Below are 20171 nucleotides of genomic sequence, written 5' to 3'. Positions count from 1 at the left end.
GGGTATTGTTGTTACTGTATTCTCTTTTTTTCTCATTATTCCAAGAAAGAAAATAAGGCACAGGACAGAAAGGTTAAGCAACTTGCCCAAAGTTGTACAGCTTTTGAGGTTACTCTATGACAGAGATTTGTTTGTCTCATGTCAGGATTTGGACTTGTGTAAAATTCATATGTTTAACCATTATGCTTTCCTACCTCAGACATGCTGTACTGAGTCCTAATATTTTAAATACTCAGTGTCTCAATTTCTGTAATAATCTTCACTAAAAATCTTATATATATAATTTTCTACCTTGGTATAGAAAAAAATCAATCCATAACTGTGCATGGACAGCATGGAATGTTTAAAGCAAGGTTCCTGCTTCAGAGAGTTTACCACCTCAACTGAAGATCTCAACATTCATAAAGTAACAATACAAAGAAACGTAGTGGAGAAAACAGAACTAGAAATCAGACCATATGAGTGTCAGCAGTCAGCATCACCGTTTGTTATCCCTGCGGCTTGAATAAGGTTCTTAACTGAGACTGAGTTTCTTCATCTGCAAAGTGGGAATGACAATCCCTACCTATTTCACAAATCTGTTCTAAAGATCAAATAAGAGAAAATATTTTTTAAATATATTGAAAACTGAAAAAATGAGTAATTTTGTTCAGATAAAAGATAATACACAATGTATTGGAGGAATTCAAAAGTAGGAAAGATTATTGTGGGAAGCATAGTCTTTGAATTTGGTTCACTAAATATGAATCAATCTCTTATATGCTGATGCTGTTAAGTGCTTGGGATACAAAGGAGAATAGTATGCTTTCTTAGTTATTTTAGAAAGTGGATCACTTCCAGGGTCATTATTTATATGTCTGTGAATCCCTGGTTTCCTAGATCAGAGTAGAAATTAAAAAGTCTGATTCAGGGAGGAAGGGTAAAAATTTGGTGATAAAGTAAAAGTAGAAAGAATATAAACAACTTTGATATGAAATAATATGCATAATATCAGAGGTACATTAAAAATACTATGGTAATTAATTCTTCCTGTGAGAACTGGAGAAGGACTCACAGAGAGGATGATATTGGAACTAGACTCTGAAGGATATTTTCAGGAGAAGAAAAGAGAGAGCAAAGATCAGGAGCAGAGACACGGAGTCCTCAAAAGTATACTTTTATTTTGAGTCCTTCAAAAGTATACTTTTAATTTTTTAAAAGAACAATAAAATCAAGAGAAACTGAAAAGAAAAGTGCTTGACATTTTGTAGAACTGTGTGTAGAGAGTTTGGAATATGGGGGTTAAAGATAATTGGGGAGAAAAAGCTTAAATCAAAATTTGGAAAAGGATTTTGACACTGTTTTGCTACTCGGAGGTGTTTTGCTATTCGGAGGCCTCATCCTCTAGGCCAGGTATGGGAAACAGGCTTAATCTTTTATGATAACTCTATGGCAATGAAACACTCTTTGGAGGAAAATTTGGAGTCCAGGACATCCCTGACTGAAGACCAATATGTGCTGTGAGCCCCAGAGGATTTACCTTTCTTAGCCATATAATGACCACAATGGTGTGATCACTCACCTAGAGCAGACATCCTGGAATGTGAAGTCAAGTGGGCCTTAGGAAGCATCACTATGAACAAAGCTAGTGGAGGTGATGGAATTCCAGCTGAACTATTTCAAATCCTAAAAGATGATGCTATTAAAGTGCTTCACTCAATATGCCAGCAAATTTGGAAAACTCAACAGTGGCCACAGGACTGGAAAAGGTCAGTTTACATTCCAATCCCAAAGAAAGGCAATGTTCAAACTACCACACAATTTCACTCATTTCACACGCTAGCAAAGTAATGCTGAAAATTCTCCAAGCTAGGCTTCAACTTCATGTTCAAGTACATGAACCAAGAACTTCCAGATGTTCAAGATGGATTTAGAAAAGGCAGAGGAATCAGAGATCAAATTTCCAACATCCATTGGATCATGGAAAACATAAGAGAATTCCAGAAAAACATCTACTTCTGCTTCATTGACTACACTAAAACCTTTGACTGTCTGGATGACAACAAACTGTGGAAAATTCTGAAACAGATGGGAATACCAGACCACATTACCTGCCTCCTGAGAAATCTATATGCAGGTCAAGAAGCAACAGTTAAAACTGGACATGGAAAAACACACTAGTTCTAAATTGGGAAAGGAGTAGGTCAAGGCTGTATATCGTCACCCTCCTTATTTAACTTATATGCAAAGCACATCATGCAAAATGCCGGGCTGGATGAGTCACAAGGTGGATTCAAATTTGCAGGGAGAAATATCAATAACCTCAGATACTCAGATGACACCACCTTTATGGCAGAAAGCATAAAGGAACTAAAGAGCCTCTTGATGAAAGTGAAAGAGAAGAGTGAAAAAGCTGGCTTAAAACTCAGCATTCAAAAAACGAAGATCATGGCATCTGGTACCATAACTTCATGGCAATAGATGTGGAAACAATAGAAGCAGTGACAGACTATTTTCTTGGGCTCCAGAATCACTGCAGATGGTGACTGCAGCCATGAAATTAAAAGACGTTTGCTCCTTGGAAGAAAAGCTATGACAGACCTCATAGTTCAGTTCAGTTCAGTCGCTCAGTCGTGTCCGACTCTTTGTGACCCCGTGAATTGCAGCACGCCAGGCCTCCCTGTCCATCACCAACTCCCAGAGTTCACTCAGACTCACATCCATCAAGTCAGTGATGCCATCCAGCCATCTCATCCTCTGTCGTCCCCTTCTCCTCATGCCCCCAGTCCCTCCCAGCCCTAGATAGCATATTAAAAAGCAGAGACATTACTTTACTGATGAAGGTCCATCTAGTCAAAGCTATGGTTTTTCCATTAGTCATGATGGATGTTAGAGTTGGACTATAAAGAAAGCTGAGCACTGAAGAATTGATGCTTTTGAACTGTGGTGTTGGAGAAGACTCTTGAGAGTCCCTTGGACTGCAAGGAGATCAAACCAGCCAATCGTAAAGGAAATCAATCCTGAATACTCATCGGAAGGACTGATGCTGAAGCTGAAATTCCAATACTTTGGCCACCTGATGTGAAGAACTGACTCACTGGCAAAGAACCTGAAGCTGGGAAAGAGTGAAGGCAGGAAGAGAAAGGGACGGCGGAGGATGAGATGGTTGGATGGCATCACCGACTCGACGGACATGAGTTTAAGCAAGCTCCGGGAGTTGGTGATGGACAGAAAAGCCTGATGTGCTGCAGTCCATGGGATCACAAAGAGTCAAACACGACTGAGTGACTGAACTGAACTGAACTGAACTGTGTGGGAAACATCTTTAGTATCTTGGGGCAAAAATCTAACCAAAAGAGGTTATATTCACAGTCTATAGGTGATAGAAATACTTCCCACCTGAAGAAATTTTGCTCTTCACCTGACTGTTCAGTTCAGGTACTTTTCATTTCATTATAAATTCAGTATTAAAGAAGGTTATCCAGGAGGCCAGGAGGAATGTACTCCAGTCTACTTAAAGGAAATCTGAAGTTCATTTGAATGTTAAAATGACTGGGAGACAACATTGCTTACTGTCTCTTAATCAAATATATCTACTCTGCAACAAGTACCAAAACTGCAGGTTTGGGAAGAACGGACTTATAAGTTCATGGCTTAATGTTATTAGCACAAATAAAGATTTGGATGAGACTTCTCTGGTGGTCCAGTGGATTCCATTGTGAGAATCTGCCTTGCAATGCAGGGAACTCAAGTTCAATTCCTGGTTGCAGAACTAAAATCCTGCATACTGGGATACAATCAAGCCCAAGCATTGCAACTATTGAACTTGAGAACTCTGGAGCCCACAAACCCAACCAGAGAGTCCATGCAGCTCAATGAAGGTTCCCATGTGATGCAATGAGGATACCATGTGCTGCAACTAAGACCCAAGGCAGCCAAATAAATAAATCTTGAAAAAAGACAGTAGGTAGGGCACAGGAGAGAACACCTTGATGCACTGTAGAGAGAAAAGTGTAACTGTAATTGATCTGATTTCTCAGTTGATTAGTTTCTGGTTTTATTATCTCCAATTGGTATATCCCTATAGTTATAATGTGCTTCTAATATTTTTTTAGTTCTGAATTTAATATAAGTGTGTTAAATTATATCCAATAGCCAATTAAACTATCATTGGATTATTTCTTTCTTATTAATAAATCTCCTTTGTATATATTAAATTATGGCTTGCCCATAATTTAATGGGCAAGTCAATGAAATTTAAGCAGGGCTTCTTCTATAAGGAGTAACTGATCTAGATCTTGAGAAAGAAAGCAGACAAGTATAAAAATATTATACTAGATTATGGGAAATGCAAGGATTAAAAGAACCTAGGCTTTAGATTTGGACAGACCTGTGATGGAGAAGTTAAAAAGTGGAGATTTGGAAAGATTAGAGATTTGGTCTTAAGCATTCAAGATGAGATGAAATATGATAGTGAATATCAAGTAAGATTCAAGAGGCAGGGCCTGGGTAGAAAGTGAACTGAAATCAAAGATGATATAAACAGATGGCAAGATAGTCCATTTTCCTGGCAGGAAGAATCAATATTGTGAAAATGACTATACTACCAAATGCAGTCTACAGATTCAATGCAATCCCTATCAAATTACCAATGACATTTTTCACAGAACCAGAACAAAAATTTCACAATTCATATGGAAACACAAAAGACTGCAAATAGCCAAAACAGTCATGAGAAAGAAAAATGGAGCTGGAGGAATCAACCTTCCTGACTTAAGACTATATTACAAAGCTACAGTCAAGACAGTATGGTACTGGCACAAAAAGAGAAATACAGACCAATGGAACAAGATAGAGAGCCCAGAGATAAACCCACACACCTATGGCTACCTTATTTTTGACAAAGGAGGCAAGAATATACAATGGGGAAAGACAACCTCTTCAATAAATGGTGCTGGGAAAAATAGACAGCTACATGCAAAAAAATGAAATTAGAACACTTCTTAACACCACAAACAAATATAAACTCAAAATGGATTAAAGACCTAAATGTAAGACCAGAAACTATAAAAACTCTAGAGGAAAACAGGCAGAACACTCAGTGACATAAATCAAAGCTAGATCTTCTATGACTCACCTCCTAGAGTTATGGAAATAAAAACAAAAATAAACAAGTGGGACCTAATTAAACTTAAAAGCTTTTGCACAGTAAAGGAAACTACAAACAAGGTGCAAAGACAGCCCTCAGAATGGGAGGAAATAATAGCAAAGGAAGCAACTGACAAAGAATTAATTTCCAAAGTATATAAGCAGCTCATACAATACCAGAAAAATAAACAACCCAATCAAAAAGTGGGAAAAAGATCTAAACAGACATTTCTCCCAAGAAGACGTACAGATGGCTAACAAACACATGAAATGATGCTCAACATCACTCATTATTAGATAACTGCAAATCAAAATTACAATGAGATACCACCTCACACCAGTCAGAATGGCCATCATTAAAAAGTCTACAAACAATAAATGCTGGAGAAGCTGTGGAGAAAAGGGAACCCTCTTGCATTGCTGGTAGGAATGTAAATTGATACAGCCACTATGGAAGACAGTATGGAGATTCCTTATGACCCAGCAATCCCACTACTAGGCATATACCCTGGGGAAACCAAAACTGAAAATGACACATGTACCCCAATGTTCACTGCAGCACTATTTGCAATAGCTAAAACATGGAAGCAACCTAGATGTCCATTGACAGATGAATGGATAAAGAAGGCGTGGTTCATATCTACAATGGAATACTACTTAGCCATAAAAAGCAACACATTTGAATCAGTTCTAATGAGGTGAATGAGAGCATATTATACAGAGTGAGGTAAGTCAGAAAGAGAAATATAAGTATCGTGTTTAGTTCAGTTCAGTTCAGTTCAGTCACTCAGTCGTGTCCGACTCTCTGTGACCCCATGAATCACAGCACGCCAGGCCTCCCTGTGGATCACCAACTCCCAGAGTTCACTTAGACTCACGTCCATCGAGTCAGTGATGCCATCCAGCCATCTCATCCTCTGTCGTCCCCTTCTCCTCCTGCCCCCAATCCCTCCCAGCATCAGAGTCTTTTCCAATGAGTCAACTCTTTGCATGAGGTGGCCAAAGTACTGGAGTTTCAGCTTCAGCATCATTCCCTCCAAAGAAATCCCAGGGCTGATCTCCTTCAGAATGGACTGATTGGATCTCCTTGCAGTCCAAGGGACTGTCAAGAGTCTTCTCCAACACCACAGTTCAAAAGCATCGTACTGATGCTTATATATGGAATCTAGAAAGATGGTACTGATGAATGTATTTGCAGGGCAGCAATGACGAAACAGACATAAAGAACAGACAGACCTGTGGACACAGGGGGACGGGAGGAGGGAGAGGGTGAGATGTATGGAGAAAATAACATGGAAACTTACAATATCATATGTAAAATAGATAGCCAATGGGAATTTGCTGTGTAACTCAGGGAACTCAGTCAGGGGCTATGTGACAATCTAGAAGGGTGGGAGGGAAGGGAGGGAGAGGACACGGATGTACTAATGGCTGATTCTTATTGGTATATGACAGAACACTAAAAAATTCTGTAAAGCAATTATCCTTCAATTAAAAAAAATAGAGTGGCCAAAAAAAAAAAAGAAAATGAACTGAAAATAAAGCAATTGGAATGGGAAATCGCCTTGTGGAGGCCATTTAATTCATGCAGAATGAGTTAAAGTGAAGTCAGGAGTGGCAGAGCCAGTTTGACAGAAGAAATGCAAATAGAATTTTGGCAGAAGGAAGTAAAGGGGTAGGAGTGGATAATTCCCCAAGGTTATAAAGACAAATTAAAACTTAAAAGAGCAGTGATAGATTTAATGAAATCAAGATAAAATTTGCTAGTAAAGAAGGTAAACAGCTCTCCATCTGTACATCATTCTCATAAGTCCTATAAAACTAGCAAAGATTTAAAATATATATACAAGGTCATGCTTTTCAGCACCTTTTTTTCAGAACTATTAATCAGTTCCTTATGTGTGTCTGGGAGGTTCTACCATTTTACATGATTTCTGTGGATGGAAAATTTAAAAAATTTTAGAATTAAAAAAAAATTTTGTTTTAATTTCTAAATCCATCAAGTTCACAAATCTTATGATCCAGTACAAGTTTCAGCTAACTGCCTCTTGATAAGAAAATAGGTACAATGTTAAGAAACCTAAAATTACAGCCACTGGGCCAGACAAACAACATTCCCCACTCAAGAGAAGTAAATTTCTTTCCATTTCCCAACAAGCTCTCTAAGATTCCTGTAGTGCTGTGTAAATTGTAGGCATGTTTTGCAGAGACAGCCTAGATATCTTGCCTGAAAACTTATACAAAATGGAATTAATATAAGCATGGGGAAGTTTGTGATCACTTGCAAACTGCAAAAACAACAAAACATTACAACTAGATAAATAAATGGTAGGAAAATTGATTTGTTGTCCTTAGATTAGGACTATTAAGCTTGGGATGTTTTTGTGGGAACATGTTGGCTAAAGAAGGTCCAAAAATAATATTACATTTTCTATTTTAAAATTAGCAGGCAAAAATATACAGTTCACCTCCGGAAAGCCAACCCACTGACAGTGCAACTGTCCCCAAGCCAGCAAGCATGAGGGAGGGAAGTACTGTCCCTCCGTGGGATGGTTCACTGCTAGAGGATGAGTTCTTCCAAGGTAAGTCTCTGCACTGAATTTCCTTTGGAATTCCCGGCACTAAAGGAAAGCAAATAATGATTATAGTTTATGCTAAAATGCTCAAGCCCTTGTACTTTATTTTTGAAGTCCTCTTGTTATCCTCACCTGAAGAGGATGGGGTTACATGCTATTAAAAGAAATATTTTAAAAATCTTATATTTAAATATAATGTAAGTAAATATTCTTGGATCAAGGCCTGATAAATCTATGGAATGGTAATAATGTTAATATATAAACTCAAGTAAAAAGATAAAAGGGTATATCTTTAGACATATATTTATAAAGTTTACTATCCTTAATAGACTTTTATTGTTCCTGATTAGGGCCTAAATGCAGTGATGAAATCTAATTGTTGTTAAACTATTAACCTTGTACAATAGATAACAATAAAGACTAAAACAGATTCCAAAAGTACTATATACCCATGGATCTTATTATGTAAGCATCACTCACCTTGACATAGTTTTTTGTATTAAAATAAACCTGGCCATATGAAACATGAAATCTGAAATCATTCACCAGCTTCACCTTGAGGAACTAAATTCAGTTTGCAAAGGCAATGACATCAGCTCAGCCCTATAGTTAGGACAAGTGGTGTAGTCACTGAGAGACCTCCAGCTGGATGTTCTGTCTGGGCACTCCTTTCAGTAAAATGGTTCCTGGCAGAGAACTTGCTTCAGAGAAAAGAGACCCAGAGGAAAATTTCTGTTCCAAAACAAAGGTTTTGCCTAGTAGAGGAGAGCTATTTTTCATGAAGTGAAGAAATAAAATGACTGCTCTGAAAATAAAAAGGAGAAGAACAGCAGACCTTTTCACCTTCAGAGTTGTGAGTCAAATAGCAGTATTGGGATTCAAGTGTTAAGAGTGGTTATCTCTAGGAAGAAGGACTCTAGGTGATTTTACCTCTTTTGTTATACTTTCCTGTATTTTCTATTATAACAACATATTTTTGTGGTCAGCAAAAGACTTTAATGAGGAAAAAATACTATGAACAAGTTAAAAGAGAAAACAGAAATCAAAGAGATTTCATTATAATTTGTTTTAAAGACAGATTCATGAAGACTTTTTTTTGTTTTGCCCTGCCTTATATTTTGGCATTGCTTATTTTATCTGTGGATATAGTGAGTAAGTTATTTAGGGACAGGGGAAAACTAATTTTTTTCCATTAAAGCATTAACAGGATGATTCCTTAAAGAACTCCTTAGTTACAGATATTTAACGCTCAGGACTAGTTCTTTTGCTGGCTATGCAAACTTAAGAGTACCAACTAACAAATAAAATAGGGTAGAGAAAATCCAGAGTGGATATCAAAAACTTCTTCAATACCTGTCCTGAAATAATTGGCATATTATAAGTACATCTCACTTACATTCACTCAGATACTGATGCACCTCATTTTCTCTGTCATTGAAGAGTTAAAATTACAATTTTTAACGACAACAAAGAGTGAAACATTTTATGCAAATCAGAAGGAAAGATTCTGTAAACAAAAAACTTCTTCAACAATTTAAATAATTTCCATAGCTTATCTCTCACGTCAGATTTTATTTTTTAATGAACATTTCTTCAAAATACACATCTACTCATCTATTGTAACATGAATATGATGAAATATATATTATAAGATAGGTCTTAGAAAGTGAAGTAGCTCAGTTGTGTCTGACTCTTTGCAGCCCCATGGACTGTAGCCCACCAGGCTCTTCCATTCATGGAATTTTCCAGGCAAGAGTACTGGAGTGGGTTGCCATTGCCTTCTCCAGGGGATCTTCCTGACCCAGGGATCGAACCCAGGTCTCCCGCATTGCAGGCAGTTGCTTTTACCGTCTGAGCCACCAGGGAATTTCTAAGATAGGTCTTAGGGCATCTTAAAACTTTAAAAGATTTTGATTCTGTTTAAATTCTAACAGGTTTTTATTGAGGAAAAGATGTCAAATATGATTCACTAAACAATTCAAGGAAGAACCAACCAAGTGAAAATACGCTGTGACTTATCTGAGATCACAGAGACAGTGGTCCCAGGAAGCATGAGCCCTGGGTCTTGGGTTGGCCTGCTGCTACTAAGTCACTTCAGTCGTGTCCGACTCTGTGTGACCCCATAGACATCAGCCCACCAAGGCTCTCCTGCCCCTGGGATTCTCCAGGCAAGAACACTGGAGTGGGTTGCCATTTCCTTCTCCAATGCAGGAAAGTGAAAAGTGAAAGTGAAGTCGCTCAGTCGTGTCCGACTCTTAGCGACCCCATGGACTGCAGCCTACCAGGCTCCTCCATCCATGGGATTTTCCAGGCAAGAGTGCTGGAGTGGGGTGCCATTGCCTTCTCCATGGGTTGGCCTAGGTCCTCGGAATTATAGGGAGGTCATTGGGCCTGACTTACATACCACTCTCTGACCTTGCTACTGAGAGAAAAGTAAACATTGTTTGACAACAGCAACTTCACATCCTTGTAGCATAATGAGCTCATAGTGAAATCATCTTTAGTTCATTAAAAGAAAAAATGAAAAGTGAACTTTTGTGGCACAGTGGTTGCGTGTATGGACTCAGGAGACAGGCTGCCTGGATCCACTTCCTAGCTGTATAAGCTGGGCAACTTACTTAATTTCTTCATTCCTCAGTTTCCCCATTTATAAAATGAGAATACTAACTACTAAACTTACAAGATTATGTGAGGATTTAATGAGTTAATCTATTTAGTGCTTAGAACTGTACCTGATAGACACATATAAATGTCTATTGAGTCATATTTTTTTCAGGGGAAGCAAGCTACCATCAGTATATCATTTGATAGTATTTCATAGAACTTAAATTTTTACATATTGCTCAAATTCACCCAAATAAGTATGTTTATAAACTGGGTGCCAAACTTTTGGCAGTAATGTACAGCTAAGTACAACTCACATACTATTTATAGACTTTCATTTCTTTTCAATCCCCTGATGTAAACACAGTTGGAAACATTATAGCTACCTAGGGACACAAAAGATGCACTAAAAGAAATCATGATTACAATCCTTGTTAGGTGAAAAACAATGTAGCTTTATGTTTTGAAGGCATTATGGAAGGTTAACTTTGAAAAAGTATGAAAAAGAAACTTCCATTGCAGCCTTGTAAGAGTCAAACTATCTTAAAGACATAATCAGTTAATGTCATAATGTTTATGATGATATGATCTAAAAATTATGTCATTATGCTTCTTCAAGAAGGACTTTCAACAATTCAAAATATTATTAGACTGTAAAATCTTTTACAAAAAAAAAAAATGACATATATTCTCCTTTTAGTTTTAGATGATTTGGATAGCAAACTGGCTCAGGAACAATCTCCAAGCTCAGTGAATACCAGAACACCTCTCAACATTGGATCAAGAACACAGTTCAGTCGTTTTTACTCCAGTGGGAGCAAATACAATAATATCACAGGAAGGCACAAAAATTGCTATAATGAAACTTCTAATATGTCTATCTATGATGTCTTAAGACCAGGAACCCCTAGGGAAGGTTTTCAAACCTTTTCTCCTAGAACAAGGACAATCTACAATATGTATAGGACAAGGGAACCCAGAGTCTTAAAAGAAGATTATGTGCAAAAGAATACTTTTGGTAGTACTTCTCTGTGTTTTGACAGCAGGCAACGATTAGCCTCATCAGCTACAGGGTATTTCAAAGCAAGAAGTTTATATTTTCCAGCCACAACTCAGAATAAGACTGGGTTTATATCACCAAGCCACCAACAGAGCCCAAAGAGAACTCCTTTATCATCTATCATATGGAATAGATCAGATTCTTCTAGAGATAGGCAGAACTGGGAAGAGTTCCTGGAGGCACCGTCACCAATGGAGATTGACCCTGCTGACCAGTATATGTTCCCAGGTGCTTCCAGGCGAATAGGAGATGTGAGTTTTACCATTCACAGAGTGTTTACCAAAGTTTTGGTTTAAATGCTCCTGTAGATAATGCAATGAGTCCTGACCCACTTGAGAACTCAGAAAATATGCCATTCTACCATGAAGATAACCTATTTACTAGGTCTTTCTTTAGCAATACCTTTGGACGGAGCAGGGGACAGAGATTTGAACAAAATCCTTTCTGGGGCCAACAGGAAGAACACTCTGACTTTCATCAAAGCAGGAAACCATTTACTTCTTCTGACAGAGACTTTGAAATGATCTCCGCTGAAGTAAACAGTGCACTAGCTGTTCATGGCCATAGTGTTCCTTCTCAACACTGGGGGTCATTTTCTTCTAGTTATAGAACAAATATTTCCAGAAACCAACAGATACCAGATTCCTGGCAGTTTGATTCTCAGACATCCGCACTGGAGAGCATGGAAGTGTCACAAGGTAATGGGAACCAGTCTACTCATTTCAGCCCAGAAAATGTTTGTTCCATGACTGATGCAAGCTATCACATGAAATCTGGTGGGTTAGAATGTTCTCCTATGGAAGTACATGTAAACAAAGAACCTTACTCATTTGGAGTTGCTCAAACTCGAGCGTCCCCATTCAAAAGTACCTTCCTGCACATTCCTGATGACAGAGGGAATCCTCAGAGCCCTAACTTTCAGATTCCCACAGTCACTTTGCAAAAGATTAAGCCGGCCTCTCTTCCAAACAGAAACTATACAGAAGTCACTGTGACCAACAATGTCTCAGTTGATTCTCCACCTCTGACTGAAAGCCAAGCCAATATCTTGGTCACAGGAAGTAAATAATGAGAAAGACTTGAAGGCATCTGTTTTGGAAAAAGACGAAAAAATAAACAAGATAGATCAGACAAACATGGCAGGTGAAATACCCCAACTTGTTTCACAGACAGTAATTTCTAACCCTTTACCTGATGTTCAGAATTCCCTTTCCCAGGACTCAGACAAGAACAACAGATTTGTTTTTAATGCATCTACCACAGTAAGTTCAAAAAGGTTGCCTGGAGTCATTTCCAGGAGAGATACCTCCAAAATTCATAAAGCCAATGAACTAAAAAATGGTAAGAGTTATACTGGGAACAGAAAACTTGACTCAACAACTTCCCTTCCTTTCATTCAGGAAAGCAGAACAACATCACTTTTTCTCAGCCCAAGTCAAGTTTGTCACCAGGAATTAACAGTAAGTAATGAAGATAGTTCAAGCATTATTAAAAAGAACCACGGGAGTTCTGAACATACTGATAATCAATACTCACAGTCTCCAGAAAAGCCTGCTTGTTTAGATACCAAGAGAGAACAAAGTATCACGACTTGTTCTAGCAGCTGTAGCAAGTCAGATGCTGATCACAACCTGCCTCGTAATTCTTTAGATCTGTCTTCAGGGGCACTACCAGATTCCTCACCATCAAATGATTCTTGCCTTGATGCTCCAGTAATTCCTTCTACCACAGTGTTCTGGAAATGTCCTTCAAACAAAGACCCATCTCTGGGAGAAAGAGAAGACATTGATTACAAGAACCAAAATAGTCAGTTTTCCCTAAGCCACTTAGAAAACCAAAAGAGTAATGATAATCGCACACCTGTACGTAATGAAGAGGGTAATGTTGTCAAATGCCAGTCACACCCTCTCTTCAAGGGTGGAAAGGGAAAAGGAAAAATAACAGAACGCATATCCTACATCGAAAAATTAAGCAAAACAGAGAGTAGATCAGTGCCTACAACTGACAACAGCAGTCTCACTGAGGGAACTCAAAGCAGTTCCAATTCTCCTGAGCTTCATACAATTTACTGTACTTTACCAAGAAAATCAGCTGTTTTTCTCATCGATAACAGGGAGCCTGAAAGTACGATAATGCCTTCTTTGTTCAGGAACGAGCCAGTTGCATTACAAATCAAAAATGATGTGGAAGATCCAGTAGGAAAGAACACATCAAAAAAATTCAGTCCTAGTTCTTGTGAATCAGAGAGCGAATGTTCCAAAGTAGTTTCAGACTCCGTCTCAGTAGCACTTGAAGCCACAGAAGGGATGACAAATATGACAAACGTTGGATCTACTTCTGTTAGAAAAGGGCCACTTCCAGTCCTCATCAAGAGGGCTGTGTCATGTCCTTCAGAAGTGCTTTATGCCTCAACTGGAAGAGATGAAAGAGATAAATGCTTGGTATCCAATACATATGCTTCTCCTGTAACACTGAGGCCTTGGGAGAGACTCATTAACCCTCTGGGAAGTGACTCATCTGTTTGTGAGTGTTCTTTAAGCAAGAAACACCACCAGGAGGAATACTTACAAGAATATACTGAAAAGAATGATAAAATTTCTGCCTCCAAAACAGGCATATTTTCCCATCCAAATGAATACCCTTTACCTTTTTCTTCAGATATGTCAGGACAAGAAAGTGGGAAAACTTTACATAAATTTAAGACTACAAGTATGTTTTCTGTTTCTGGTGATGAAGATAATGTGAAATGTCTTGAGGTGGTTTCAATATATTATACCCTACCGAGGAAGCACAGCAAAAAATTCTGTGACCTTCTTCAAAAGTATACACAAAACATCGATTCACTTACAGAATCAATTAAAGCGGGGACTAAAACATCTCCTAATGCTTTAGAAAAAGACCAACTGAATTGTCGTGCGCAAGGCCAGTCAGGAACACCTTTGTCTAAAGATACCTCTGCTCAGGAGACCAGCCATCCTTCTCATATCACTGAAAATATGACTGTTTTACAATTACCAAGTGTTGAGTCCTCAGAATCTACATTACAGGCAATGGCTTCTATTGAAACAGATGTTTCTCTTCATAAACGAGAACCTAAAACTGGAGAAATTTCCCCATACAACTTAGCTACAACACCTCCATCTAATTCACAAAGCAGGAAAAAGAAAGAGAAAAAATTGCAAAGTGAAACTGTGTTTACTTCACCCATGCTTCAGGAAAAAAAAGTTACAAGAGAGAAATCTGAAAATTGTCCGCAATCCATTAAATCAGATTACAGTGGTTTTTCTAACCTCCCAGCCCATTCAGAAGAGAATGTTGAAAACTTCCACATCATAAGAAGTTCTGGGGAGCATACAGGTAGTGATACAGCCATTACAACTACTGGAAGTCTTCAAAAAGATATTGCAGGTGTAGTTACAGAGGAGAGCTCCAATGGATTGCAGCCTAGGGAAGTCAGAGGGGAAATTAGAACAGATTTCCCAAAAAAACTCTGAGAAACCACTTTCTGACTCAGAAAGCCAAGTCTTTGCTCTTACTCCAGCCTTGAGTAAACTACAGCTTGATGAGGAGACTTGTTCAAGTGAACAAGATTTAGACATTTCACAGTCTGAACCCAGGGAGCTACCTGAAAGAAGACAGGAGGTAAATATGACAGAGAGCAAGGCTAAAGATGAAATGCAAAAGTTGGCATGGAATCAATGTTCACTTCCTGAAGGAAGTAATAAAAGTAAAAAAGGCTTGGCTGACCTAGAAAAAGGGAAAAGCAGATCTTCAGTTAAACACAGATTGACAGCTATGTCCAAAGGCAGCAGAAAATTTCCAGCTAAAGATTTATACCCTAGAAGACATGTAGCTACTATCTTTCCCCAAAGTAGGAACAGTTCTGGCTTTAGCAGTTTGTCCCTTGACACAACAGAGTGCAACCCACCGTCCCTTGAGCCTACTTTAAAGTCCACAGAAACCACAGATGAATGCAGGTTAAGTAATGATGGAATAAATGTGGAGACATCCGAGAACCCTCTCCAGCTTACTGCAGTATCCAATAGAGAAGCTTCTACACCCTTAAGTAATCAGAAGTCCAACAACATTTCACAACTACATCAAAACGAGTTTAAAAATATCTCAGAATCACAACCAAAGTGTGAGAATTCTGAGGATGTAACAGTAGCTCAGATTTTGGAAAGAGAATCAGGAGCCCTGGCCCAACCCATGTTGATCAGCCTCAGGGAAGCAGACGTCCCTGACCATCAGAGGAGGTCGAAACCCCCTTTTCAACTGGAGCCTGTAGAGAAATCTACGGTTTGCATCCCATTGACCAGTTGTCAGCAAGGACAAAGCAGTGCTTCATCTCTGGAGTGTGAACGTCAGCTACACCCCTATCGTTCAGAGAGCTTAAAAAGTGTCAACGTACATGGTGATATACTACGAATAAGTCATCCTCCAAAAGTCAGAGAGCGCCATTTCTCTGAAAGCACTTCTATTGATGATGTCCTGAGTCGACTGACCCTTGGGAATGAATTCTGTAACAACAGCGGGTACAATCGAAGATTTAAATCTTTTTCTGAACTTCCCTCCTGTGGTGAAAATGAAAGTTGGGCTTTGAACAACAGCAGGACAAAAATGGGTCCTAGGTCTGCAACATCTATATCCAGGCCTATTGACTATGGGATTTTTGGGAAAGAACAACAGCTGGCTTTCTTGGAGAATGTAAAGAGGTCACTCACACAAGGGAGATTATGGAAACCAAGTTTTCTTAAGAACCCTGGCTTCCTGAAAGATGATGTAATTAACCCTGCTAACCCGACAGAGTCATTGACTTCAAATTCTCCTAGTAACCAGAGGCCAGAGGATGGCTTATCTCTAAGTGCGCCACTTAATATCTATGAAGAGGATCCAGTAGACTCAGACTGTGACACAGACACGACCACGGATGACGAATACTACTTGGATGAAAATGACAAAGAATCAGAACTGTGAGCCTTTTTCAATGAAATGTATAGCCTTTTCACCAAAAGTTTATAATGTAAATACAGTGTAAATATGTTTGTCTATGGAAAGGACAGATAGTAAAAAAAATCTAGTCTGGGCACTGCTGCTGCTGCTGCTAAGTCACTTCAGTCGTGTCCGACTCTGTGCCACCCCATGGACTGCAGCCCACCAGGCTCCGCCATCCATGGGATTCTCCAGGCAAGAACACTGGAGTGGGTTGCCATTTCCTTCTCCAATGCAGGAAAGTGAAAAGTGAAAGTGAAGTCGCTCAGTCGTATCCGACTCTTCTCGACCCCATGGACTGCAGCCCACCAGGCTCCTCCGTCCATGGGATTTTCCAGGCAAGAGTACTGGAGTGGTTTGCCATTGCCTTCTCCAGTCTGGGGACTAGCTGCTGTGAAACAATCCAAATTCTCTCCCCTCCCACCCCACCCCCCCTCTATGTAGAGACTTCCTGAATCCTAGAGCAATGAATTCTTGTTTAGTGTTTTCTTCCTCTGTATATATGCTTGGTCTTCTGCCACTCAGCCCCAAACTAATCTCTTAATTCATGATCCAATTTTGGCTGTCTGCTCTATATTCCCCCAAACTTTCTTTCACCTTTCCTATCCCAGCACAACAGCAAATCTCTGTATTGCATCTTCCAGTCCATATTCATGATTGTTAAATAAAATGTAGGGATGATAACAATGGAATAAGTATTATCCTGTTTGACTCATCAACCTTTAGAAGATTCAGAGTTTGGGTTTTTGTTTTGTTTTGTTTTGTTTTTTCTTGAACAAAGATCAGGGGATTTCCATAAGGACATCCTGTTTTATCCATAGTGGAGAAGGGAGGCACATATTTGAAGTGCTTATTTTGAAGAGGTGAATCTCTAGTAAGCCAAAGAACATTGTTATTGTTGTTCAGTCATGTCCAACTCTTTGCAACCACATGGACTGCAGCACGCCAGACTTCCCTGTCCTTCACTATCTCCTGGAGTTTGCCCAAACTCATGTCCATTGAATCAGTGATTCTATCCAACCATCTCATCCTCTGTCACCCCCTTCTCCTCTTGCCCTCAATCTTTCCTAGCATCAGGATCTTTTCCAATAAGTCAGTTCTTCATATCAGGTGACCGAAGTATTGGAGCTTCAGCTTCAGCATCAGTCCTTCCAATGAATATTCAGGGTTGATTTCCTTTAGGATTGACTGGTTTGATCTTCTTACAGTCCAAGGAACTCTCAAGAGTCTTTTCCAGCACCACAATTTGAAAGCATCAGTTCTTTGGCACCCAGCCTTCTTTATGGTCCAACTCTCACATCCATATATGACTACTGGAAAAACCATAGCTTGGACTATGCAGACCATTGGCAAAGGAATTCATTTGAAATAGTTTCTAGGATGGTACAGAGGGTGGCTTAGCCACAGAATTTCTGCTTAGGAAAGGAACACATCTGTGGGGTGGAGATAAGCAGACATCCCTTCATGTGATTGACATCCTTAATGCAGCTCTTTCAGCAACTGTTTTTGTTTTTCTTATTGTTGCTTTGTTTCTGTTTTTCTCCAGAGATATTCATGTAAAACTTTTCTTTATTTGCAGGATAGAACACTTTTTTCCATATGAGACATTTTAGTCACAAGCGATAGCCATGGTCAAGTCCCTAAAGTACTATCATGTTAGATCTAACACCTTGAGATTCACAGCCTTCTTTGCCAGATTTACCAAACCCTTAGAAGTTAGAAGGCAGAGCTTCTAAAGGCTTGTCACTATGATTCCTTCAATAATTGTATCAAGGCTAAATAGCTTGTCATACCCACTGATAACTTGGCTTTGCTAACTCTTTAATTTGCCATGCAGACCTTCTGGAGATTTCTCTTCTCCGAATCAGGAAAGACCAATAAACAGGCAGCAGCGAAGCTAACCTGATAGAACTACAGAAAACACACCATCCTAGTTCTTAGTATTGAGAGGGTCAACATGAATGGATTTTATCTTGTTTGGTCTATATTTGCTTCCTGGCCTGATTTTGTTTCCATTTTTCTCACCTAGTCTGCTTCATCCATTTAAGGATAATGATAGGAGTTGGGGAAATGTACAGAGATCTGGAACTGATAGAAATGCAAGAAAGGACCACATTGTTATTATCCTCTCCAGTACTACCTTGTCTAGAAGCTAAATGCCAGAGCTAGTTTATACTGGTCCCATGACACTCAAAACTGATGAAAATAAGGTAACTACATGAAAGCTATTTCTTAAACCTATAAATTGTCTTAAACTTCAAGTTCTGACCAATTCTCAAAAAGACTGATAGTAGAATTTTAAATGAACTGTTCTAAATATTTCCATTTAAATTTGTATGGTAACGCATAAGTAACATTTTATTCTTTGTTCGTGTATGTTTGTACATTCTACCTTCCTTTTTCTATTTATCTGATTATTTAATTAAAACTTCATAAACCATAACCTATGTTTTCTATTTAATTTTAAAATATTCAAAGTTAATATTTTAATATTAAGATTCTTGGTTTTTTAAATGATCAGGTTGCAAGTTCTGTTTTGGTAAACACTCTGAGCCTACATGTATGTTACAAAAGATGAAATGAAGTTAGCTTATTTTTCACTGAATTTAGCCTTTATCAGCAGTTAGGTAAGTTAAGATCAGGCTAAACAACTACTTTTAGGCCCTGATTCTCTGTACTAGAATCTACCACCTGAATTTAAAGGTAATTGATGGCCAGTGCTCACTTGCACCATTTGTAATGTTTGCTTGTTGGTGTGGCTCAAGAATCAAGAAAACAGAAAATTTATGAAAATAGCACCTTCTATAAAGTTTTATACCTTTATAAAACACTTCATTAAAGAAGTATAGCAAATACCTATGTATTTTAACATACAAAGTACTGCTTTTTAATATTCATTTTTGGTATAGCTATAGTAATTTATACTAGTCATTTTTTATACTCATAACTTGCTTTCTAATACATAATCATCATTAAAGTAATTATTCACATAAATGGAGTCACTAATGAGGGAATCAATGCAAATAATTACTGGTAAATTACTAGTTCATTTAAATAATAGACTTATACAACCATAAATTTTATGTATAAACTCCATTTAAAATAAGGCTCAATGAGATTAATATTCAGAGACTTTCCTCTAAATAATTTATACCCTTACATTGTCAATACATTGCTATTAATAAAACTCCAACAGCCACTAATAAGGTTTTGACTGATGATAAGGTAATAAAAACTACTTTGTATAGGAAGTACATGGGTGCCTGTGCCTGTCTAGGGTTGGTGAAAGTCCACTTAAGTTTACGGTGAAGATAGGTATCAAACTGGAAAATCCACACCTATTTAAAAGTTATATAGTCCATTGAATGCCAGAAGGTTAAAGAGGCCTTATTTCTAAGAGTTTATTGTCAGTAATAATGCTTCAGAATACCAATTTAAATGTATAGTGTAAATATGTAAATATTTTACTTTGAGTCTCTTTTTGACTGGCATTTCTGTGTTTCTGAAACATATAATAACCCGTAAGCACTATTGTTTAAAATGTTGTCAAATAATCCTTTTATGTACTTGCTATCAAACTTCTTCTCCAGGTATGAAATATGTTACAAGACAAGGTGCAAATTTAAACAATGCTGGTGTTGAAATAAATGATTTAAATGGATGCATTATTTGACTGACTTTTATTCTCATTCTCAAATCATTGTTTTTAAGTGTGAAAGTTTCCAGAAAAATACAAAAAGGGGAGTGGGATGGACAAAATTATTCAAACAAATTTTTCTGGTGGATATTGAATAAGATCACCCATTTGAGTG

General features: G+C 38.2%; 1 protein-coding gene across 1 annotated transcript in view; it reads left to right on the top strand.

The window, feature by feature from the left end:
- Nucleotides 1-20020, top strand: part of EXPH5 (exophilin 5) — a 34815-nt gene extending 14795 nt beyond the window's left edge. Inside the window, 5 exon segments of the mRNA XM_059875078.1 lie at nucleotides 7574-7709; nucleotides 11008-11586; nucleotides 11589-12424; nucleotides 12426-14843; nucleotides 14845-20020. Of these exon segments, the coding sequence (XP_059731061.1) occupies nucleotides 7574-7709; nucleotides 11008-11586; nucleotides 11589-12424; nucleotides 12426-14843; nucleotides 14845-16344 (5469 nt within the window). The 3' untranslated portion in view covers nucleotides 16345-20020.
- The last annotated feature ends 151 nt before the right edge of the window (nucleotides 20021-20171 follow it).

Source organism: Bos taurus, chromosome 15, assembly GCF_002263795.3.
Source record: "Bos taurus isolate L1 Dominette 01449 registration number 42190680 breed Hereford chromosome 15, ARS-UCD2.0, whole genome shotgun sequence".
Taxonomy (NCBI): Eukaryota; Metazoa; Chordata; class Mammalia; order Artiodactyla; family Bovidae; genus Bos; species Bos taurus.
Note: the sequence above shows the minus strand (reverse complement) of the source record. Positions and strands in the feature narration are given on the sequence as shown.